The following is a 22,946-nucleotide window of genomic DNA, read 5'->3' as shown; positions in this document are numbered from 1 at the left end:
TCCCACCCCCCTTCACCCTGGATAATCATCCTTTCCGAATATAGCCCCCCCCCCCATTCTGATCTCCAGATGAGTAGTTTCCCCCAATGGATGCAGAAATGAGTTTGAGCTGATGGTCCGCACATTAAAAAGACTACATTTCCCAGAGTTCCCCTGACTCGGGGGAGGAAGGGGGAGTAGGCGGGTGTGGCCGGGGCGGTGCTCCCAACACAACTCCCCAAAGTTTCGGGGTGCGACGTGAACGCCGCAGGCAGAGCAAGCGAGCGGGTCTGCGTGGAGATTTGGGGTTGGGTCAGGGGCGGAGTGGGGGGGTGGGGAGGTTTGGGCGGGTGGGCGCAGGTTAGATGCCGATGGACTGCAGGACCCGACGCTCAGCCTCGTTCAGGTGGCCGGAGAACATGGAGTAGCATGGCTGCTGGGAAAACTGCGTCAGGAAGTCAGTGAGGTAGGCCTGGAAAGAGGAGACAGAAGGCTGGTCAGACGACTTCAAAGTGCAGACGTTTATCAGCCGCACAGTGCAGTATACAACTTTATACGGCCGAGGCTGTCCAAATTGTAGCCAAGCAGCTATCCGCAAGATTAACTTCCATTTAGTTGACTGCTTGCAACCGAACAGTTCCATAACTGTTCTGTAACTAGCATCATTTCAGACATTGCTATCAAAAGGACCAACAGTGGAAGAACAAACCAGCACCAACGCGTGGTTGTGTGGCTTACCTGGGTTTGGGGAAACCGGTTACATTTGTCATTTTACTTATTTTTCCCTTTTACTGTGTATTTGAACAAAAGCAGTAAAAAAATAAATCAAATTCTCACCCTCTAACTGTTGTGTTCATGTGACACATTTCTTAACAGGGCCCAAAATGGCGGAAGCGATGACGGGGCCTACCTGGAGATCTATCTGATAAATTGGATCCTTCAAGGCATCTGGGTCATCCTCATCATCATCTTCATAGTAATCGTCATCTGCACAATGACAGAAATTATAGTTCACATTCTACATATACTGATCTACAACTATACACAACTTGTTACAATACAAGCCAAGCGTCAATGCGTTTGTAAATATGGGCGGCCTGTAGCGTCGTGGTTAAGGTAAATGACTAGGACACTTAAGGTTGGTGGTTCTAATCCTGGTGTAGCCATAAGATCCGCACAGCCGTTGGTCCCTTGAGCAAGGCGCTTAACCCTGCATTGCTCCAGGGGAGGATTGTCTCCTGCTTAGTCAATCCTTACATTACATTACATAAACATACATTTAATGTAATGTAATGTAATGTAAAAATATGAATGAATGGGTGTGTGAGATTCTCTCACCATATTTGTTAGAAGCGATGAGGTCTGAAAGCAGCTGCCCAGCTGAGCCTTCGTCCTCATCGTCGTCCTCTTCATCGTCTTCCTGTTCGTCCCACATATCATTTGAATCTGCAGAGACGAGTGTCCTCTGATGTCATCTTATATTCAACACTGTTTAATATTCAAACACACTCTGGCGCACCCACATGTTCATCTGTGTGTACACAGGGTGTGTGTGTGTGTGTGTGTGTGTAGCAGTGTTACCCTGACTCCAGTCGGCGGCCGCCGTTCTGGCGGCGTTGGCCTCCACCACTGAGGACAGCTCGTTGATGATGAGCTTAAAGATCTTCACCAGCAGGGGGATGTTCGTCCAGCGCTCAGGGTCTACGACAAAACAACAGGGCACACATTTCTCCACAGCTCTCTTAAAGACCTGGTTCTGGAAAAAATGTCCCTGCCTCACAATTCTCCCTATCCGTCTAAGAACTGTGAAGGCAATTCTTTCATTTGTAATCAGAAAAATAAATAAATTGCAACTGATAAAATGTGGACAAAAACTTGAGGCACACATCGATCGGGTGCTTCACAAACGGAAGGCAGCCGCCTCCTTATGAGAGCTCCCTCCGAAAGCAGAGTCCTAATAGAAAAGGAACCTCAGAAGACCATGGATTTGCGACGCGGGATTTGGGAGGGATGACATCACAGAAACGCGATTACCATCAAGTTAGCTAGCTTGTTTATGGAAAGTTTGTTGAGGCTCAAAAAAATTCATTTAAATGTTTTTCATGTTTTTTTTCTTAAGCGAATACGATTTTGCTACTCGAGACACAGCCATAGCTCCCGTTTTCACACTAAATGCCAAACTGGCCAGAGCTGCCAGTTACCCTGTGCTGTCTGAAGCTTGCTCTGGGCTGCACAGCTGACACACAGCTGAAGCAGAGAGCCTGCCTCGTCCATGCCCGCCCCCCTAACCTCTGGAACACACTGCCTATAGCCGTGGCCTCCAACCCTGGTCCTGGAGAGCTACTGGGTCCGCTGGTTTTTGTTTTGACCTTAAAATCAGCACCCTGTTGAGACCCAGGTAACCAGGGGAGGCGAGTTAACTAATCAACTGATTAATTAAAGGTACAATAGGAGATTTTGGACTTCTAACAGTCAAGAGAGGAATTGCAGCAACAAATGCCTTCGAACCACAACACTGTTTATCCCTCGCCCTCCTCTGTGACTTGAAACGTCATTGGCTGTGGCAATTAGAACCAATTTTCAACCAACGAGCAACGATCATTGTACAGCTATACACTGTTTTGGTAGAGTGTCGGTCCGTCAACTGTGTATTTTGAAACCCGAGATAGGAACAATGTTTTAACACTGAAAATTGCACCTTTAAGTGCAGAGTAAAAACCACTGGCCTACAGCCATCGCAGGCGCGTGACGGGACGTTATCGCCCGCGGTCCGGTTCGTTAGCAAGCCAAACGTGTGGCATTGTGCGCGGTGCCGTAGCGTTAGCGCTGTGCCGTAGCGTTAGCGCTGTGCTGTAGCGTTAGCGCTGTGCCGTAGCGTTAGCGCTGTGCCGTAGCGTTAGCGCTGCGCTAACGGAGGCCTCCCGTCACAGCGGCCGGGGCGGTCTTACTCTTGGCACTTTTGGAGCGCGTGCGGATCCCCTCGTTGGCGTTGAAGATCTCCTCGCCCTTCACCACGATGTCCTGAAGCCGCTTATCGTTGGTGTTGAGTCCGTGCTGGAGCAGCTTGCACAGGGCCACCGTGCTGCAGAGAGAGAGCAGCAGTTCGGTAACCTGACACCTTCCTCACGGGGAAACAAAATGTCTGCACAGGGATAGGGGTGCACAACTCCGGTCTGGGGACTGGTTTTTGTTCCAACCAATTGCCTTGGTTTTTTATTTGCCGACAGCTCTATAAATTGCCCTGGTTCAAGCCGGTACTTGAGTTGAGTAACATCATTAGGATACACTTTCTGTCTGCAGCTGTAGCCGGTACTCATACACACGTCAGAGCAGGGCTGTAGAGAGCTCACCGGACTTTGCCCTCGTACTGGGGGTGTTGGGTCAGAGCAGGGCTGTAGAGAGCTCACCGGACTTTGCCCTCGTACTGGGGGTGTTGGGTCAGAGCAGGGCTGTAGAGAGCTCACCTGACTTTGCCCTCGTACTGGGGGTGTTGGGTCAGAGCAGGGCTGTAGAGAGCTCACCTGACTTTGCCCTCGTACTGGGGGTGTTGGGTCAGAGCAGGGCTGTAGAGAGCTCACCTGACTTTGCCCTCGTACTGGGGGTGTTGGGTCAGAGCAGGGCTGTAGAGAGCTCACCTGACTTTGCCCTCGTACTGGGGGTGTTGGGTCAGAGCAGGGCTGTAGAGAGCTCACCTGACTTTGCCCTCGTACTGGGGGTGTTGGGTCAGAGCAGGGCTGTAGAGAGCTCACCTGACTTTGCCCTCGTACTGCGGGTGTTGGGTCAGAGCAGGGCTGTAGAGAGCTCACCTGACTTTGCCCTCGTACTGGGGGTGTTGGGTCAGAGCAGGGCTGTAGAGAGCTCACCTGACTTTGCCCTCGTACTGGGGGTGTTGGGTCAGAGCAGGGCTGTAGAGAGCTCACCTGACTTTGCCCTCGTACTGGCCGTAGAACAGGTGCTGGCGGCTCATCCACTCGGTCATGACGAACTCCAGGGCGGGCTTCCCCGTGGGCCCGGGCAGGCTGCAGAGGAACTCCAGCAGCGGATCCAGCTGGGAGTGCACCAGGTGGGCAAACACCATGATCAGAGACTGTGGAGACACAAACCACACGGGATCACATCTTTCCAGGCTTCACTTGTGTCTGTGTCAGTATCTGTCTGTCTGCACGTGTCTGTGTCCTTCTGCCTTTTCAAAACAGATACGGGCGTGTCAGTTTTTTCCCCCCATACTTTTTCGAACGGCCAGTTGTATTCACAATACGCCATCATCTCTACTGTACACGACACACGGCCCATACAGGAGTGCAGGCCAGCGTGTCCTCACTGCCGCGGCCAGTTGCTAGTTATTTCCACTCCCAAACGCAACGAGGCTTGGTGGAGGCTTGGCGGTATCCAGGCAGATGGGTGTTCAGGAACAGATCTGCATTCAGGCATTTGCATTCTACCGATCAGGTATACTGCATATGCATATATCCATATATATATATCCATATTTTCTCATACTGAGTAATTTTACGATATTTATTTTATGATATAGAGTTCATATAAAACAATAAAACGTTTTTCCATAAAGCGGAGACTTCGGAGACAGCAATCCCACAGTGTGTAACTGTGTGTAGAGTATGGCTCATACAGTAAAAGGTTCTGCACAGACAGGGGCGCGGGTCACCTGCATGACGCTGAGGGTCTCGGCCTGCTGCATCTTGCTGAGGATGGCGCGGAGGATCTGGTCCAGGTTGTCCCCCAGCTGGGTGCCGGCATGGGCGATGAGCGTGGAGACCAGGCGGCCCACGAAGGCGGCGGTGAACTCGGACGTGCGCGGGTCCAGCAGCTGGTTCACCACCTGCATGACGTACCAGAGCCCGCCCCGGCCCTGCTCGTCCCGCCACTGGCCCACCTGCTCCAGCGCCACCGACACGTAGGCCCGGAGGCACTCCCCGCCGTTCTGCAGGGCAGGGGGACAGCTTCAGACACAGCGCCTCGCTCACATTCCCGCACTGGACTCACATCTTTAAGAGCAAGCCTGTAGCGTAATGGTTAAGGTACGTGACTGGGACACGCAAGGTCGGGGTGATTTGATTCCCCGGTGTAGCCACAATAAGATCCGCACAGCCGTTGGGCCCTTGAGCAAGGCCCTTAACCCTGCATTGCTCCAGGGGAGGATTGTCTCCTGCTTAGTCTAATCAACCGTACGTCGCTCTGGATGAGAGCGTCTGCCAAATGGCAAAAATGTAATGTAATGTATTCAATTCAGTTTTATTTGTATAGCGCTTTCCACAGTAGACCGTCACAAAGACGCTTTACAGAACGGTAAAGATATCAGCCCTAAATATCAGCCCTAAGCCCCCCAAATAGCATGCGAGGTAAACAACTCCCTTAGGGGAGAAAGACCCTCGAACAGTGGCGAGAAAGAACTCCCAGATGGGAAGACGTCTCAGGAGGAACCCGGCGATAAAGGGGATGCCCATCCTCACTGGCCTATCGGTGAAGAGGGTCAGAGTTGAGGAGCGGAGCTGACAGGAGGGAGGGAGGGAGGGAGGGGAGGGAGGGAGGGGGGGAGCGTGCAGACCTGCATGGTGGCGTTGTCGTCGGTGTGCAGGGTGCAGTGCGCCACCACGGGGAAGGCCTGGCAGATCAGCATCTCAGAGAGCGGAGGCTTAGTGTGCCGAACCACCGTGGTCAGAATGTCAATGGCTGTCTGCAACACACACACACACCCAGCGAGTTCAATACTACAACCGTCTGCAACACACACACACACCCAGCGAGTTCAATACTATGGCCGTCTGCAACACACACACACACCCAGCGAGTTCAATACTACAACCGTCTGCAACACACACACACACCCAGCGAGTTCAATACTACAACCGTCTGCAACACACACACACACCCAGCGAGTTCAATACTATGGCCGTCTGCAACATACACACACCCAGCGAGTTCAATACCATGGCCGTCTGCAACACACACACACACCCAGTGAGTTCAATACTATGGCCGTCTGCAACACACACACACACCCAGTGAGTTCAATACTATGGCCGTCTGCAACATACACACACACCCAGTGAGTTCAATACTATGGCCGTCTGCAACATACACACACACCCAGTGAGTTCAATACTACGGCTGTCTGCAACACACACACACACCCAGCGAGTTCAATACCATGGCCGTCTGCAACACACACACACCCAGCGAGTTCAATACCGCACAGGTCAGGAAAATAAAAACGGAGATAAAACCTTTCTACACGTCCCCTCCTTCTCTCATAGGAGGCCTTGCGAGTTTTGTGTGACAACCTCGCTTGATGCGCACAATTGCACAGGGTTAAGTGGACAGGTGTGTGTCATTTTCCATCAGGAATGGACTGTGGACGTGCCGCTCACTTACAGCACACAGGCCTGCGGGGATCTTGTCGATGGGAGCCTGCATGATGCTGACCAGGGTGGGGATGAGCCGCATCTGCATGGGGCCCTGGCAGGCCTCGATCTGGGCCAGCTCCTTAAAGATGTCCTGGGCCAGAGACGCCACCACCGGGTCTGGGGAGAGGGGGGAGCGGGTGAGATATTAACGGACGTAACTTAACTCGTAGAACAAAACGTTCAACTCTTAAGTTTACTTTAACAGGCAGAAATCTAAATCCCTATGGAGGGAAAAAAAGAAACAAATAAAAAAACTGCCAAAGGGAGCCCATGGCTCAAAAATGCTACTTTTTGGACTACAAACCGGAAGACTTCCCGCTTTACTCTGGTAACAGCAGTAATGGAATTGGCAGGTGTGTGGGGGTGTAAGAGGGCAGTGTGTTGAGTTGTGTGCGGGGGCAGTGTGCGAGGGTGTAGGGGGGCAGTGTGTGGGGCTGTGAGCGGGGGCAGTGTGTTTGGCTGTGTGCGGGGGCTGTGTGTTGGGCTGTGTGTGTTGGGCTGTGTGTGTTGGGCTGTGTGTGTTGGGCTGTGTGTGTTGGGCTGTGTGTGTTGGGCTGTGTGTGTTGGGCTGTGTGTGTTGGGCAGTGTGTGTAGGGCTGTGTGTGTTGGGCTGTGTGTGTTGGGCTGTGTGTGTTGGGCTGTGTGTGTTGGGCAGTGTGTGTTGGGCAGTGTGTGTTGGGCAGTGTGTGTTGGGCTGTGTGTGTTGGGCTGTGCGTGTTGGGCAGTGTGTGTTGGGCAGTGTGTGTTGGGCAGTGTGTGTTGGGCAGTGTGTGTTGGGCAGTGTGTGTTGGGCTGTGTGTGTTGGGCTGTGAGCGCGGCCCAGCGGCAGGCGCTACCGTTGCTGTACTTGAGGAAGATGGCGATGGTGAGGGGGCAGATCTTGCTCTCGGCCCCGGTGGTGAAGGCCGGGTCCACCGTGCACACGATGCAGAGCGTCTCCATCACCAGGGTCAGGACCTCGGAGCTGAACTGGGCCGCCAGCTGAACCAGGCCGTCCAGCACGCTGGGCAGGAAGGGCTGCAGCACGTGGGTGCTGTCCGACATCTTCAGCTGGTCGCAGTACCTGCAGGGGGCCGAAGGGGAACGTCACCCTCATCCAACGCCACAGCGCTCTCTGCACTGCCGGAGGGTTAACCTCTGCTCCAGCCGTCATGTTATTTGATCGTTAATGAATACCAAATTAAGGATTAGTTATCCTTTGTGTCATTTTAAGTGCGGTTAAATATTCCTTTTTATAATTTGCCGGGGGTCAGGGCTTCCTCTGACGGGGCTGTTAACCCTTTCAGTCACAAGAGTGCCATATGGCACTCGACCTCATACCTGATCAACCGATCAAAATGACTGCTATACTTTAGATTTGAGCCCCGATTAAAACCCTGCTATATTTTCTCAACCAAAGACGAAACCCCTCAGGGATCTGGGTGGATCCGCTTCGTATTGGGCTCGGAACTGAAAGGGTTAAAGTGGAGCTTCACCCTAATCTCAGGCATTAAGTCTATTATAATAAACCTATACATATGTGATATCCAACACACATCATTAGAAATGACATGCTTTACAAGAAACAGATTATTATTTTTTTTTTTACTATTTTTGTACATTTAGAAAGAAATAGACTAAATATCTTATCTTGTGGTTTCATGGGAACTGCACGGGGTCCTGAAAACAGTAGTGGTTGTTCAGAGAGTTATTCAGACTCCATTAGACCTGCAGCTGAAACAGGCCACAGGCTCAGCTGTGTCTCGCTGACAGCACATGGAGAGGGTGCAGCTCAGGGGCGCTGAACACTCAGGGGCGCTGAACACCCAGGGGCGCTGAACACCCAGGGGCGCTGAACACTCAGGGGCGCTGAACACTCAGGGGCGCTGAACACCCAGGGGCGCTGAACACTCAGGGGCGCTGAACACTCAGGGAGACGGGAGGACTGGTATTGCCAAACTGCTACATTATTTGGGACATCAGTGGACAAATCAATTTATCGTCAACAATTTCTTTGAAGGTAACTTTCCCTTCAAAAGGTAGACTTCCCTCAAAAGCGGAATTTCTCCCACAAATCTATGCAAGGCAACAAAAAATATATTTTTGTTCTGCGAGTTTCTTTTAGTAAACATAATTTGAGTAAATGAGTCAGAAAGTGGAAGAGGATTTTTACATTTGTCAAATTACTTTTCGTGTTAGTACTTTTCAGTTATAAAAGCAGAGAGAGGAGTGAGTGAGTGAGGACAGAGAGAGACAGAGAGAGCGAGAGCGAGAGAGAGAGACCGAGGGAGAGAGAGTGACAGAGACAGAGAGAGGGAGAGAGAGAGAGGGAGAGGGGGAGAGGGGGAGAGAGAGAGAGAGAAAATGAGAGTGAGGAGAGAGAGAGTGAGACAGAGAGAGCGAGAGCAAGAGAGAGAGGGAGAGAGAGAGTGACAGAGACAGAGAGGGAGACAGAGAGAGAGAGAGAGAGAGAGAGAGAGAGAGAGAGAGAGTGAGAGACAGAGACGGAGAGGGAGACAGAGAGAGAGAGAGAGAGAGAGAGAGAGAGAGAAAGAGAGAGAGAGAAAGAGAGAGAGAGAAAGAGAGAGAGAGAGAGAGAGAGAGAGAGAGAGAGAAAGAGAGAGAGAGAGAGACAGAGAAAGAGAGAGAGAGAAAGAGAGAGAGAGAGAGAGGCTCACCCCCAGATGGCGCGTACAGCAGAGATGCGCACAGAGGGCGGCTGGCTGTCGTGCAGGCCGCTGACGGTGGCCTGGAGGAACTGCTGGATCAGCTCGGGGGACATGGCGGCGGTGAAGCGGCTGGCCGCCCAGAGGGCGCGGCCCAGCAGGAACGGGGAGGCCGCTGCATTTAAACAAATCGCTTTTCTTTTAACATCCAGGGCAAAATTCAGCTTTCATCTAACTGCTGCATTTTGGGTTTGTAGCACGTTTGACTAAAAAGTTTCTGGTAGGTCAGTGGTCCTGGAGAGCCGCATGGTGTACTGGTTTTCGTTTGTGTGCTGGTCAGCTTAATATCAGCAACTAATTCAGCCCCCTGAACCCAGGAAAGGGGAGTTAACTGTGTAATTAACTGCTTTAATTGATCAAACCCTGATGTGACGCGACCCCAGAAAGCCCAGCGCAGACTGACCGGCCAGGTTGAGGTCGGAGAGGATGACGTTGGCCAGGAAGCCGTGCATGTCGAACTGCACGCGTCCGCTCTTCACGTTCTCCGTGATGATGCTCTTCACCGAGCCCAGCGCCAGCATGCAGGCCTCGTGGATCTTCCACCTGAGAGCCGCACGGTCAACATCGATCACAGAGCCGCACGGTCAACATCGATCACAGAGCCACACGGTCAACATCACTCACAGAGCCACATGGTCAACATCACTCAGAGAGCCACACGGTCAACATCACTCACAGAGCCACAAGGTCAACATCATTCAGAGAGCCACAAGGTCAACATCATTCAGAGAGCCACATGGTCAACATCACTCACAGAGCCACACGGTCAACATCACTCACAGAGCCACACGGTCAACATCACTCACAGAGCGACACGGTCAACATCACTCACAGAGCGACACGGTCAACATCACTCACAGAGCGACACGGTCAACATCACTCAGAGCGACACAGTCAGTCAACATCGATCACAGAGCCACACGGTCAACATCAGTCACAGTCAACATCAGTCACAGAGCCATACAGTCAACAACACCCAGAGCCTGAGAGAGCCACACAGACTATAAAACCACTGCTTGAAACACAGCTGTTGGCCAGACAATCTTCCTTGCCCTCACCAGTGCTCGTTCCCGCCGTTCTTCGCTTGCTCCGCCTCCTGCAGGTGTTTGGTAGCGGCCGCCGCTAACGCTGCCGCGCTCTCGTTCTGGAACTCCGCGGCCACTGCCTAGCAACCAGGAACAGGGGGGAGGGGGTCACCAAAGATGCTATAGGTTCACCAGATACTCAGCTCCCGGCATACTGCCAAAGGCCAAGAGGAGACTGATGTGGGAAATTATCTCTGGGTAATAACCTTACAAAAATACACCTGATCCTGCTTCAGCATAATATCAATCCACACACACCTTGACTATATTGGTAATATACCATGACCTTCCAGCCTTATTGCTTTTTTTTAATTTTTATTGTGGAGTGTTTGTTTTTTTTTCTTCCCCCAAAAAGATTTGGTGTGTATCGTACCAGCAGCAGGTCCTGCGCAGAGATGCGCACGGTGTAGGAGAAGGTGTCGTCGTCTTCGTCCTCCACAAACTGCTGAGGGTTGGCCGTCCACACCTTGATCTGTGAGGACAGGGCAAATCACAATCCGTTCCCCAAGTGGAGTGGAGTCCTTTTTGAAACAATTCAACCAAAATGGTTTCACTAAACCTAAAAGATGGCATCACAGGAATTAACACATCACATATACTGCATTACTCTGTTCACGGGTTCATGGTAACCAGAGCAGTCCCTGCTGAAATATACGGCTTAAGCTATGTTTTGAAACAGCTGGTAGCTGGTAGCTGGTAATAGCTAGATCTGATCTGATCTGATCCCAAATGACCTGGCATTAAAAGGGACAGTGAACTGAAGGTCCCAGACCTGCATCAAATACTATAACCCTTTTTGACACAAATAAATTACCTGCAGATTTTTTTGGGGGTTTTTTTTTTACACAAAAGAAACATCTATTTTTTATACCCATTTTCAAGACCAACTTCTCCAGCTTCTGTATTTCAGACAGGTCCTGGGGATATATTTGTGCCAGGTCCCAGGAATATATTTGAAACAGTTCCTGGGGATATATTTGTGCCAGGCCCTGGGGGATATATTTGTGCCAGGTCCCGGGAATATATTTGAGCCAGGTCCCGGGGATATATTTGTGCCAGGCCCTGGGGGATATATTTGTGCCAGGTCCCAGGAATATATTTGAGCAGGCCCAGGGGATATATTTGAGCCAGGCCCAGGGGATATATTTGTGCCAGGCCCTGGGGGATATATTTGTGCCAGGTCCCAGGAATATATTTGAGCAGGCCCAGGGGATATATTTGAGCCAGGCCCAGGGGATATATTTGTGCCAGGTCCCAGGGGATATATTTGTGCCAGGTCCCAGGGGATATATTTGAGCCAGGTCCCGGGGATATATTTGTGCCAGGCCCTGGGGATATATTTGTGCCAGGCCCTGGGGATATATTTGTGCCAGGCCCTGGGGGATATATTTGTGCCAGATCTGGGTGGGATCACACCTGCTCCTCGGTGATCTGCATGTAGAGGATGACGTAGTAGATGAGTTCAGGCAGAGCTTTCTTCACCGTGCTCTTGAACCTGGTGTTCTCCAGCAGGGTGTGGACGAACTCAAAGATGCTGAACACCAGGTTCTCAAAGCCAAGAACCTCACCTGCATGAAAGCACGGAACACAAACATTTCGGGGTGAACGTTCTGCCGATGTCCTTCAGAACCCATCTTCTGTATTCTACAACCATTTTCAGTGACACGCACTGCTTCAAGGCACTCCAATATTTTGTGTCTCCATTGAGGAAAAAACACAATGGGAACAAATCGACCTAATTTGATAATTTGGTATCAAGGGAGCACACACCATCAGAGTCAATGGGGTCGTCCACCTCCTCGGTGTAGTTGACTTCGGTTCGGACATAGGTGCAGGATGAAGTTAAGGAATGCCAACAGCCGGATAATTTAACTTTTAGTGATAAAGGCAGTTTACAATGAACAATTAACTGCCATCACTAATTGGTCTGAATCTATCTGAACTTGCTTCGTCAAACTCTTGTCAGAACTCTTGTCTTGTCCCCCCCCCACAGTCTTCAAAATGCATCTAACATCAAGTTAATTCAGATGACTCTTCGAGAGCGCACAGATGTGCATATAAAAGGTTTACGTGTAAAACAATTTCAAAAATTACACAAACCTACAATGTGAAGTGCAGCACCACAGTAATCAAAAGAGGGAAATCTAGGGCCTTAAATATAACATGCACATGAGCAGACGCCACATTCAGCACGTAGGCCTTCTGAGACACAGAGCCCACACACATAATAACCACATTCAGCACGTAGGCCGTCTGACACACAGGGCCCACACACAGAGGCCGAACGTTAGCCCCTAAAGGATATAAGGCCGCGCTCTCGGTCAGGGTGTTCCAGACGATGGGCAGGATCTGCTGCATGGAGGTCACCATGGTCTTGGGGAAGTTCTTCACCAGGGCCGTCACCGCCTACGAGGAAGGGGCAGATCCCACGAGACTCAAAACCGCGTGCTAGCATGCTACTTGTACCACATTTCAGTTTTCACTGACATTCAGGCAGTTACTCATTTTCACAGACATGTAGTACGAGTATGGGGATTCAAACACAGCCTCGGTCACCCTACCCACCCCCACCCCTCCAAAGAAGCCAAACTGACCTCAGATCAGTGCTTATAAAGTGAATGCTGAGCGTTGGTAGGCCCCCAAGTGCTGAGCACTTATTAGAGAATCCTGAGAAAGGACCTTGCAACAGCTACTCATATTTTAAAGCTTTCAGCTTTTCTGTATTTAGAAATACAAAAAAAAATAAAAACCTTAAGGATTTCAGCTAGAGCACCAATACAGCCAAATTAGCTGAGAGGTTAGCAGCTTGTTAACAGGCTAGCAGCCTAATATTATTTAAACCAAATAGACCGGTAGTGCTTTTGATGTGTAAACAACACTCATTTGCACAACAAATCATTAATTTACACAAAAGAGTAAAGTGTAGTTGTAACCATTGCTTTTGTGGCTAGCGTCAAGCTAGATTTCCCATATTCTGTCTTCTTACCAAACGTATCTCAAGAATATGAAAATAAAAAACACTTTTAGGGTCCCAAGCTGCCCCAGTGTCACCTTGAGGACCTCCATTTTGAGGCCGCTGTCGGACGACGGCCCGTCAGGCATCTGCAGAGCCTGGACGAAGGCTTCGGTGAACTGCTGCACTACCGGGAATATCAGGGCTTTGGCCGCCCCCTGCAGAGAGGAACAAAGCGACACCATCACTGCACACCTCCTCCAGAAAGATACGGAACCGCTTCTCTCAAATTCGAATGTTCCTCTATCCACGCAAGATGCAATATTTTTGGCTTGTTTGTTCGAAAGTCGCTTTGAGACCGCATACATTCAGGACACTTATTCATATCTGGCATCTCTGAGCCAACCAGAATTTGTAATGTCCAATTCACAAACCATCTACAACACAGGTGTCAAACTCCAATCCTGAAGGGCCGCTGTGTCTGCTTGTTTTTGGGGTGTTCTGGGTTCATTCAAGTCATTGATTGGTTAAAGTATCCACACGCCTTGTTCTCAAGGCCCTAATTGGCCTTAACAGACAGCTGACTGAAAGAAAACCACAAAAACCCACAGACACTGCGGCCCCCTGGGAATTCAGTTTGCCACCCCGGATCTACAAGCTTGCTGAAACACGGCTGCTTGCTTGAGAGTGAAGGTAATCCACAGGTCTCCACCAAAATACGCCCGTGCTGGCCAGCTTCTTTTCACAAGGAGACCCAGTCATACGCGTACACAGAGAAAGCTAGCCACGGGTGCCCGGATTGGCAGCCGGAGAACACACAGATCCCTACAGCTTTCATATCCCTGAGTGACGCAAAGCCAATTACCTCCTGGATACGAGTCAAATTCAATCCAAGACAGTGTTGCTCACTCCTGGCGCTCGCTTTACCGAATTAGCTACCAACCGGCAGACCCATCGACGACACTGTTCATCCTGCCTCACCTTCTCCAGCTCCTCGATGGCAGAGATGAGGTTGGCACAGGTGGTGAAGATCTCCACTGCTCTGGAGCGGGTGCGAATGCTGTAAACCTGCAGGAGACAAAATGGCGGAAGAGCACTCAGGCTGTGTTCCCACCCGTCGTGGGGTTACTCTCTCGGCCAAGCAGACCCAGGATCAAATCCGCACTCCAAACGCCTCGACTAGAGAGATGCTGGTCGAATTTCAATTACACAGCTGCGGATCCCCTAGAATTTTCCAGAAACACAACCCAAAACACAAATGTCAAAAATAATCTGGAGATATTTTGCTGATGTCTGAAGAATAATTATTTGACCCTGGTCTGATAGTGACAGAAAGTTATTTTGTTGTCGACAGCCTACAGAACACCACGTTTCTGTTTTGGTGTACTGGTGTGAGCAGTCTGGAGTACTGGTGTACAGGTGTGAGCAGTTGGGTGTACTGGTGTTTGTCGCCTCCTAAGAGCTGTTGCATTAGTGACACAAAGCAGTCGGGGACTGTCACAGCGCACCTCGGCCATGGTGAAGATCTTGTACATCTCAGGCAGAATCACCGGGGCGACAAGGGGCATCTGTGTGTCCGTCACCTCACGGGTGAACTCTGCAGGGGGGGAGAGACAGAGTAAGAGATGGTGGGACAGAAGGAGATAGGGGGTAGAGAGAGAGAGAGAGAGATGTGGCTGTACAAAGATGACTGATAATTGCCTGTTTTTATGCTTCCAGTGTAAAGGCAACAGTTTGTGTGGCTATTAAAAGATTATTTGACATTAATTAGAATAAAAAAGGTTCAACAAAAAGACTACGCTTTCACTTCAATACTGTATATTTGTGTGATTGACAGCTTTAGAGGGTGTGAACAGATGGGTGTGACAGACAGGGTAACAGGGCGTGTACAGGCGTGTGATTGACAGCATTAAAGGGTGTAATGAGTTTCACTGACAGGGTTAGGTGGCGTGTACAGACAGTGCTACAGGGCGTGTACAGTAATGTGAGACAGCGTTGCAGGGCGTGTACAGACGAGCGTGTACAGACAGCGTTGCAGGGTGTGTACAGATGGGCGTGTACAGACAGCGTTGCAGGGCGTGTACAGAAGTGTGATAGACAGCGTTACAGGGCGTGTACAGACTGCGTGTACAGACAGTGTTACAGGGCGTGTACAGACGGGCATGTACAGACAGTGTTGCAGGGCATGTACAGACAGCGCTACAGGGCGTGTACAGTAGTGTGATAGACAGCGTTACAGGGCGTGTACAGACTGCGTGTACAGACAGTGTTACAGGGCGTGTACAGACGGGCGTGTACAGACAGCGTTACAAGGCGAGTACAGACAGCGTTGGAGGGCGTGTACAGATGGGCGTGTACAGACAGCGTTACAGGGCGTGTACAGACAGCGTTGCAGGGCGTGTACAGACGGGCGTGTACAGACAGTGTTGCAGGGCGTGTAGACGGGCGTGTACAGACAGCGTTACAGGGCGTGTACAGATGGGCGTGTACAGACAGTGTTGCAGGGCGTGTACAGATTGGCGTGTACAGACAGTGTTGCAGGGTGTGTACAGACGGGCGTGTACAGACAGCGTTACAGGGCATGTACAGACAGCGTTACAGGGCGTGTACAGATGGGCGTGTAGAGACAGCGTTACAGGGCGTGTACAGACAGCGTTACAGGGCGTGTACAGATGGGCGTGTACAGACAGCGTTACAGGGCGTGTACAGACAGCGTTGCAGGGCGTGTACAGACAGTGTTGCAGGGCGTGTAGACGGGCGTGTACAGACAGCGTTACAGGGCGTGTACAGATGGGCGTGTACAGACAGTGTTGCAGGGCGTGTACAGACGGACGTGTACAGACAGCGTTACAGGGCGTGTACAGACAGCGTTGCAGGGCGTGTACAGACGGGCGTGTACAGACAGTGTTGCAGGGCGTGTAGACGGGCGTGTACAGACAGCTTTACAGGGCGTGTACAGATGGGCGTGTACAGACAGTGTTGCAGGGCGTGTACAGATTGGCGTGTACAGACAGTGTTGCAGGGCGTGTACAGACGGGCGTGTACAGACAGCGTTACAGGGCGTGTACAGACAGCGTTACAGGGCGTGTACAGATGGGCGTGTAGAGACAGCGTTACAGGGCGTGTACAGACAGCGTTACAGGGCGTGTACAGATGGGCGTGTACAGACAGCGTTACAGGGCGTGTACAGACAGCGTTGCAGGGCGTGTACAGACAGTGTTGCAGGGTGTGTAGACGGGCGTGTACAGACAGCGTTACAGGGCGTGTACAGATGGGCGTGTACAGACAGTGTTGCAGGGCGTGTACAGACGGGCGTGTACAGACAGCGTTACAGGGCGTGTACAGACAGCGTTACAGGGCGTGTACAGATGGGCGTGTACAGACAGTGTTGCAGGGCGTGTACAGTAATGTGAGAGACAGCGTTGCAGGGCGTGTACAGACGGGCGTGTACAGACAGTGTTGCAGGGCGTACCGGTGAGCACCCTCATGGCGCCGTGCACGGCGTTGACGTCGCCGCTGACCAGCATCTCCATCAGCAGGGTGAAGAGCTCGGGCCAGGCCTCGGGCCAGTCCCAGTGCGCGATGGCCGACACCGCGTACGCCACGCTGGACCGCACCTTACTGATGGACTCCCGCAGACCGCCCGGGAGCAGCTGCCTGATCGCCACCTTCGCCTGCACCGTGGGAAACACCGCGCGAGCACGTAAATACACAACCCCACACATACTCACACACACTCACTACACTGTTACCAACACCATGCCATACATGCAAACACACAAACTGTACTATACTTCATTCACACACTTGCATATAAGACCAAATACACTGGACACTGGACACACACACACAATTCAGTCATATTCGTACAAACGCACATACTATACACACTAGCACACTCTCTCACTCCCACACACACACAAAAGTGTGTCCATACCCGCTCAGAGGTCTCTGGGTGCCTGAATTTCTCCGACTGGGAGCACCAGTGTGTCTCCACATACTGCTTCAGAATGACAGAGGCCAGCTGAGGAGAAAGAGAGAGCTTCTTACTGCAGGCGCACACCAACCGCTGCGCGACAGCCCACCAGCCCTGGACCACACAGCCCAATCACACGTCACCGAGCAAGGCTAACGCTTTGGCGGGACATCACAAACTCTCAAGGACGTTCACATCAGAGCAGCATGTAAGGAATTAACGCTTTCAGTCCCAAGCCCAATACGAAGAGGCTCCACCTAAATACCACGGCGTTTCGGCTTTGGTTGAGAAAATAGAGAAAGTCAAGAATTCAGTAGGGTCTTAAGAGGGGCTCAAAAGTGTAGTATAGCAGTCATTTTGATTGGTTGAAAAGGTATTAGGTCAAGAGTGCCATATGGCAGTCTTAGGACTGAAAGGGTAAAAGTATTTTGAATATGATGCCTTGTTGACCCAGGTGAGATTTCAAGGTTTCACTGCTCACCTGTCGAATGGCGAGGGCTCCCTGGGGGTCAACGGTGAGTTCCGCCAGGTGAACCCCAAACTCTGGTACAAAAATACACCAATTCAGCACTTCACACAAGAGATTCACTACATTTCACCATTTATTACATAAATGCATTCGGGCAGCAGTATATTTTTTCTTGGGCAGTTATAGGTAACCCTGTTCCTGGAGGACCATATCTGTGACTGAGTTGTCATGCCGATCACGTGTCGTCTAAAACAGGAACCACTGAAGACCTTTATGTCCCTGTGTTTGTGTCCCGCATTTGCTGTGGTCCAGGCTACAAGTGAACCACCCACACATAGTACAGAACTAATGAGCTCATCGATGTAATTTACGGAAAATAAGAAGAATAAGAATAAGAGAAAATAAGAAGAACAGGGCCGTCCAGCAATGGGGTCCTCCGCAACAAACATTTTCACCCAAAGTGGGGCAGCCTGTGGCCTAGTGGACACAGTACATGACTAGGACTGGAAGGTTGGTGGTTCAAGCCCTTGTGTGGCCACGATAAGATACGCACAGGTGATTGGCTTTTGAGCAAGGCCCTTAACCCCGCATTGCTCCAGGGGGCAACAGCAAGTCGCTTTGGATAAAAGCATCAGCTAAATAACTGTACTCTAATGTAATGTAACGTCAACCACAACAAATAGAATACAGCAGAACGCTGCTCTCGGCTATGACCCGCTCCTTTGCGACAGCTGCGTTCAGTAAGCCATATTTCCACCCAGAAATTGAAATGGCAGCAAAAGCTCAGCGCAAGGGACTGTTGTAATGCGACACCCCCGGTCGCCACTCCCTGCCTGGGGGGGGGGGGGGATTAGCTGAAAGAGACGCCATGAGCCAGGAGACAATGCTACTGCTGACGTCCCTACAGCGGCGCCTCAGACTCGCAGCCCGAGGTCACCACCGCTGAGCAGCGCTGAACACCAGACCGCCAGCACAACCGGGCCTTCCCCCCCCAGAGCAGGGTCACGCTGCAGAGGAGAAAAGGTTCAGCCCCGTCTGTGACAATGGCCCCCGGACGACAGACAATCAATGACCCTCTTTCCCCCCCATTTTCACTGTCAGCACGATGTAATTAACACCGATAAAAGCTCTTCTGACACAGCGGACATCTCGCGAAAGAGGGCTGGCACGGCTGCTCACGCCGATTACGAAAAAACCTTGGGACTGTTCCAGAACACCTGATTTCTAGGGGTGTAAAAGAAAATAATAATAATGTCGAACTATTACTGGAGGCCAGTTCCTCATGAAGCAGATGAAACATGGGAAAAGTCTGTCCTCAGATTTGTACACATTATATTTATAAACGCACCGTGTAGCAGTCCAGATGTTATGTCAGCCCACGGTGTGTAGCTGTGATAAGGGCACAGAAACATTCTCAACTCCACCAGCCACACCTTGCACATGGCAGTTATATTCTGTGGTACTGTACACTGCATCCAAAAAAATGTTTACTGAGGAACAACGTGTTTCTAGTATAGGTGTTAGGTTGCTTGTTCACCAGGTTTCAGTAGTAGCAATGAAAATTCTGAAACATTTTCCTAAATAACTGCCTAAAAATATGCAACACATGAACAAGGGAGATATTATTTACAGCCCTTTTCACTCATATCCGGCCATATTAAACACTGGGCACATAAAATGTTTCCCCTTTTCAAAAACACCCCCGAAGACATACACCCCCTCAATTCTCAACCAATCAACATCTAAAAAGTAAATCTGTTTGGACAAACTTCAATGAACATGGTCAATGGAAGGATCTGAATGCATGTAGAAACCATCAACACAGATCCAAAAATGGCAGTGAAATTAAGGATCGGTTAAGGAAGTCAGGTTAAGTTTTTATATTTACTGAACTTGCAGTATGTTGACAAAGAATTTATGAGATATACCTGCACACCAGCTTCTGAATGCAATTTTTAAATCAGCCAATCCAAGGTAGCAACTAAATACATAAAAGCACGCAGACAAGGTCTAGAGGTTCAGCTACTGTTTAGACCAAATGTCAGAACGGGGAGAGAAAGAAATGTGATCAAAGTGACTTTGACCGTGGAATGGTTGTTGGTGCCAGACAGGGTGGTTTGGGTATCTCAAAAACTGCTGATCTCCTGGGATATCCATGCACAACAGTCTCTAGAGTTTGCAGAGCATGGTTCGAAAAACAATAATATCCAGAGAGCAGCAGTTCTGCAGACAGGAACATGTTGTTAATGAGAGGTCAGAGGAGAATGGCCAGACTGGTCAAAGGTGACAGTAACACCAAATAACCACACATTACAACAGTGGTATGCAAAACAGCATCTCTGAACACACAATGTGTGAAAAGCTCTACGTGGATAGGCTACATCAGCAGAAGACCAATAAGTTTAAAAAAATAAGTCTAATAAATTGCTCATTGAGTGTATATCGTCCTATGCCGCACTTCTCATAAGGACATCAAGACCTCAAACCACTAACAGTTGCTCACTATGTACCATCGTCATCAATTGAGGACCACAGGCGGACTGGGAGAGACAAAGCCGCCCGTGGGAGGTTTATACAAAATGGAAAGTATGTGCCAAAATGGCGGGATTTGCACATGCATCTGGCAACCCTGGCTTGCCTAGTAGGCTACATATGGGATATGGGATACATTTCGCGGTTCCAAAAAGCGGTTGGATATCAGCCGTAACATAAGTGGCCAATTACGACTCACCACTACGAACCGAAAGTCCAGACAGCAAACTAGCTAGCCTTGGTTTCCATGCGTCAAACCCATCACCCGGCTTGCTCGTTTCTTGGACTGACCATTAGGGCGGGGGGCCGAAGGTATGTCTATTCTAAGTGAGCCTGTTCTTTATATTGTGAAAACACCGAGATGGAAGCTAGGTTAGCTCGCGGTGTAGATGTAACGGTATGCCAACTAACTTCAGCCAGCTAGATTATGAAGTGGGAACTATAGTTTGCAGTTCTCGGACCATTCTAGCTAGGATGCATTTTATGCCACCAGACCTAATATTAACTAGCTGATGATCGGGGCGGTAAAGTTCAGGGCAATGTATTAGTTTCGCGAGATTCGGCTTTAATTGCAATATAGCATGCAGTTTTATTGCTCATCGTCATTAAGGTAGGGAGCACATTACATATCAAATTAAAGAAAAAAATGATCTAAACTGCATTCGTTTGGTTTAAGAAGACATTAGAAATGCATCATCAAGGTATGACAGCTTGCATGTATTGCTACTGCTGCTAGCTAGGGTCTGTGGCTCGCTAGTCATGACGCGTAGCAAGCCAAATCACAAGCGATATACTATTTAACCACTTAATTGGCTTCTTGTCTAACAACTGAACTAACTTGATCTCTAGCTAGCTGGTAAGCAAATTATACTTTGTAAACAATCAGTCCTGTTTTTGTAATTAAAACAGTTCACTTGGTCTTCCTTAGCAGGCCCAAGAAACTCAAATTCACATGGTAGTTAGAACCGCGCTTCCCGCTAGCTGGCTATGATTTTAGCCGAGGGACTCACCCTCAGTTACTTCGAGTACTTTGATCTGCTCCTCCGCGGCAGCGCGTACTTCTTGCACCGGCGAGAGGATCGCCGTCAACGTTTCTATGAGCGCCTCCTTAAGTCCCTGTTGAACGGGGCCAGCGGCCGAAACCGAGCCGGGTCCCGAAGCGTTTACACCCGCCATACTTCTGTGCGTAGAGCCTGGCGCCGCTGCAGAATCGCAAAATGATGCGCCAGAGCGCGCCAATGCTCGGAGCTCCAGTGAGGAGGGGGAGCTGTCAGATCACCAACATTCAAGCTCACACTTCCGCTAGCAGGGAACGTTGCTCCCCCTGCCGGAAGGGAAGATACATGACTACGCAGCTTTGCGGCGTGTGTACGATTGAAACGTTGTAGCAACTCTCGCTTTTCGTGAGGTGGCGCTAAAGCGTTCAGGTAATCTTTTCTCAGCATTTCAGACGAGATTTTGCTTTATTGGTCGCCATTTTAATTGTACTGGCCCACTTAAGATTTTAACATCCAACATGCAACACCTAACCAACGAATGAACCACAGAAGCAGAACTACAGAACTACTTTTAAAGAATAAACTTGCGACAACCTTGTCAATTAATGTTGTTTTCACAAAATAATAGGGCATGGAAAGAGATTTTTTTTTGTTTTGGTTTGGAATATCATTGGCATCAGTCACTCCATAACTGTTCAGAATAAAAACTATGATTGTGCCATCAACCTAGAGGTGTAAAATCCAGGAGTTAGAAAGAAAAAGTCCTGCCAGGTGTCATTTACCTTACTTCCACCCATTCACTCCACCAATTAATCTCTCCAATTAGTTCTACCGCATGGCTGAATAATTGTGCTAATGAGCAAATCCAGGTGGTTGGAACAAAACTGTGGGGAGACCTTTTACTTTCTGAACCTGGGTTTTTCACACCCACCTGAACCTCATGTTTAAAAGTTTGCGTGTTTCACGTGTACTTCGAGCAACCATATCGGCTTTGTTTGGCATGTTTGGCCTAATGAGTATGTCTGTCAAGCCTTTCTTAAAATGTTGTAATAAAGTAATGAGAAAGTAATGAGGAAAAATGAGGATGGATCTAACCCAGAGCAAAGACAGTTATTTCAAGACGTGGAAATCATCTTGCTCTCACATAGCTTTACACAGTGAAGAGAGGCTCCTGTGTTTAAAAAGCTGCTCGTTTTGACCCCTTTGCCTGCCCAAAATGGACAAAAATTATAACTTGGACATCCAGAAATCTCTAATATAATACTCCCCAAGCCCCTAAGGTTCATTACTGCATAGTTGAGTTTAATACCCTTTCTTTCAGAATTTACGAGTTTATTTGACTTTAATTGTTCATTTTTGACTCATTTTATTTTGAAGAGATGGCCAGAATTGGATCTCCAGAATACAGAATCTTCACACTTGTTTAATACACTATAATTGCAGTATTGAGCAAAAGAGCAGTAGCCTATTTGTTGTCCTGAAATGTTCATGGATCAAAGAATTTCAGATTGAGAGCCTTCTTGGTTGCCCAGTACAAAGGGCGAAAGATACTCTTGAGAACCCAACACGTTTTGCATCATGTCTTGCAGTTAATGTACACAAAACAATCTAGCAAGTTAGATGGGAAGCACTGGTTGATCAGTTCGGGAATGATCCCAGTATCACATTGAACTGTTTGCCGAAGGTGGTCTGTACGGAGTTCTAATGGTCAAGAGAGGTATTGCAGCGACAAATACGCTCAAGCCACAACACTGTTTATCCCACCCCCTTCTCTGTGAACGCGCTGACGTTGAAATGCCATTGGCTGTGGCAATTAGAACCAAT

At 49.6% G+C, this 22,946-nt stretch overlaps 1 protein-coding gene across 1 annotated transcript; it reads right to left on the bottom strand.

Annotated features, from left to right (window-relative positions):
• Positions 1-30: 30 nt before the first annotated feature.
• On the bottom strand, positions 31-21,420 carry ipo9 (importin 9). Its single transcript, XM_061258376.1, has 24 exons — positions 21,135-21,420; positions 17,605-17,666; positions 17,085-17,171; positions 16,620-16,821; positions 14,656-14,744; positions 14,129-14,215; positions 13,246-13,365; positions 12,500-12,600; positions 11,965-12,023; positions 11,611-11,762; positions 10,568-10,666; positions 10,168-10,274; positions 9,513-9,652; positions 9,062-9,224; positions 7,241-7,467; positions 6,373-6,521; positions 5,546-5,674; positions 4,646-4,921; positions 3,900-4,066; positions 2,928-3,061; positions 1,561-1,680; positions 1,318-1,425; positions 890-966; positions 31-451 (listed from the first exon to the last, which is right to left on the bottom strand). The coding sequence occupies exons 1-24, from the start codon at positions 21,298-21,300 to the stop codon at positions 341-343; spliced, it is 3,132 nt and encodes a 1,043-aa protein (XP_061114360.1). The 5' UTR covers positions 21,301-21,420; the 3' UTR covers positions 31-340.
• Between the last annotated feature and the right edge of the window lie 1,526 nt (positions 21,421-22,946).

The sequence above is a fragment of the Conger conger genome, chromosome 10 (genome assembly GCF_963514075.1).
Source record: "Conger conger chromosome 10, fConCon1.1, whole genome shotgun sequence".
NCBI lineage: Eukaryota > Metazoa > Chordata > Actinopteri > Anguilliformes > Congridae > Conger > Conger conger.
The sequence above is the reverse complement of the archived record's forward strand: the minus strand, read 5'-3'. Positions and strand labels throughout refer to the sequence as shown.

Bases quoted from the DNA above. Each gene is read 5' to 3' on its own strand.
- ipo9 (XM_061258376.1), bottom strand. From the start codon at position 21,300: ATGGCGGGTGTAAACGCTTCGGGACCCGGCTCGGTTTCGGCCGCTGGC. The intron at 17,172-17,604 runs GTGAGCAGTGAA...CTTTCTCCTCAG, and splicing joins GAGCCCTCGCCATTCGACAG to CTGGCCTCTGTCATTCTGAA. The intron at 5,675-6,372 runs GTAAGTGAGCGG...TGTGTGTTGCAG, and splicing joins TCCCCGCAGGCCTGTGTGCT to ACAGCCATTGACATTCTGAC.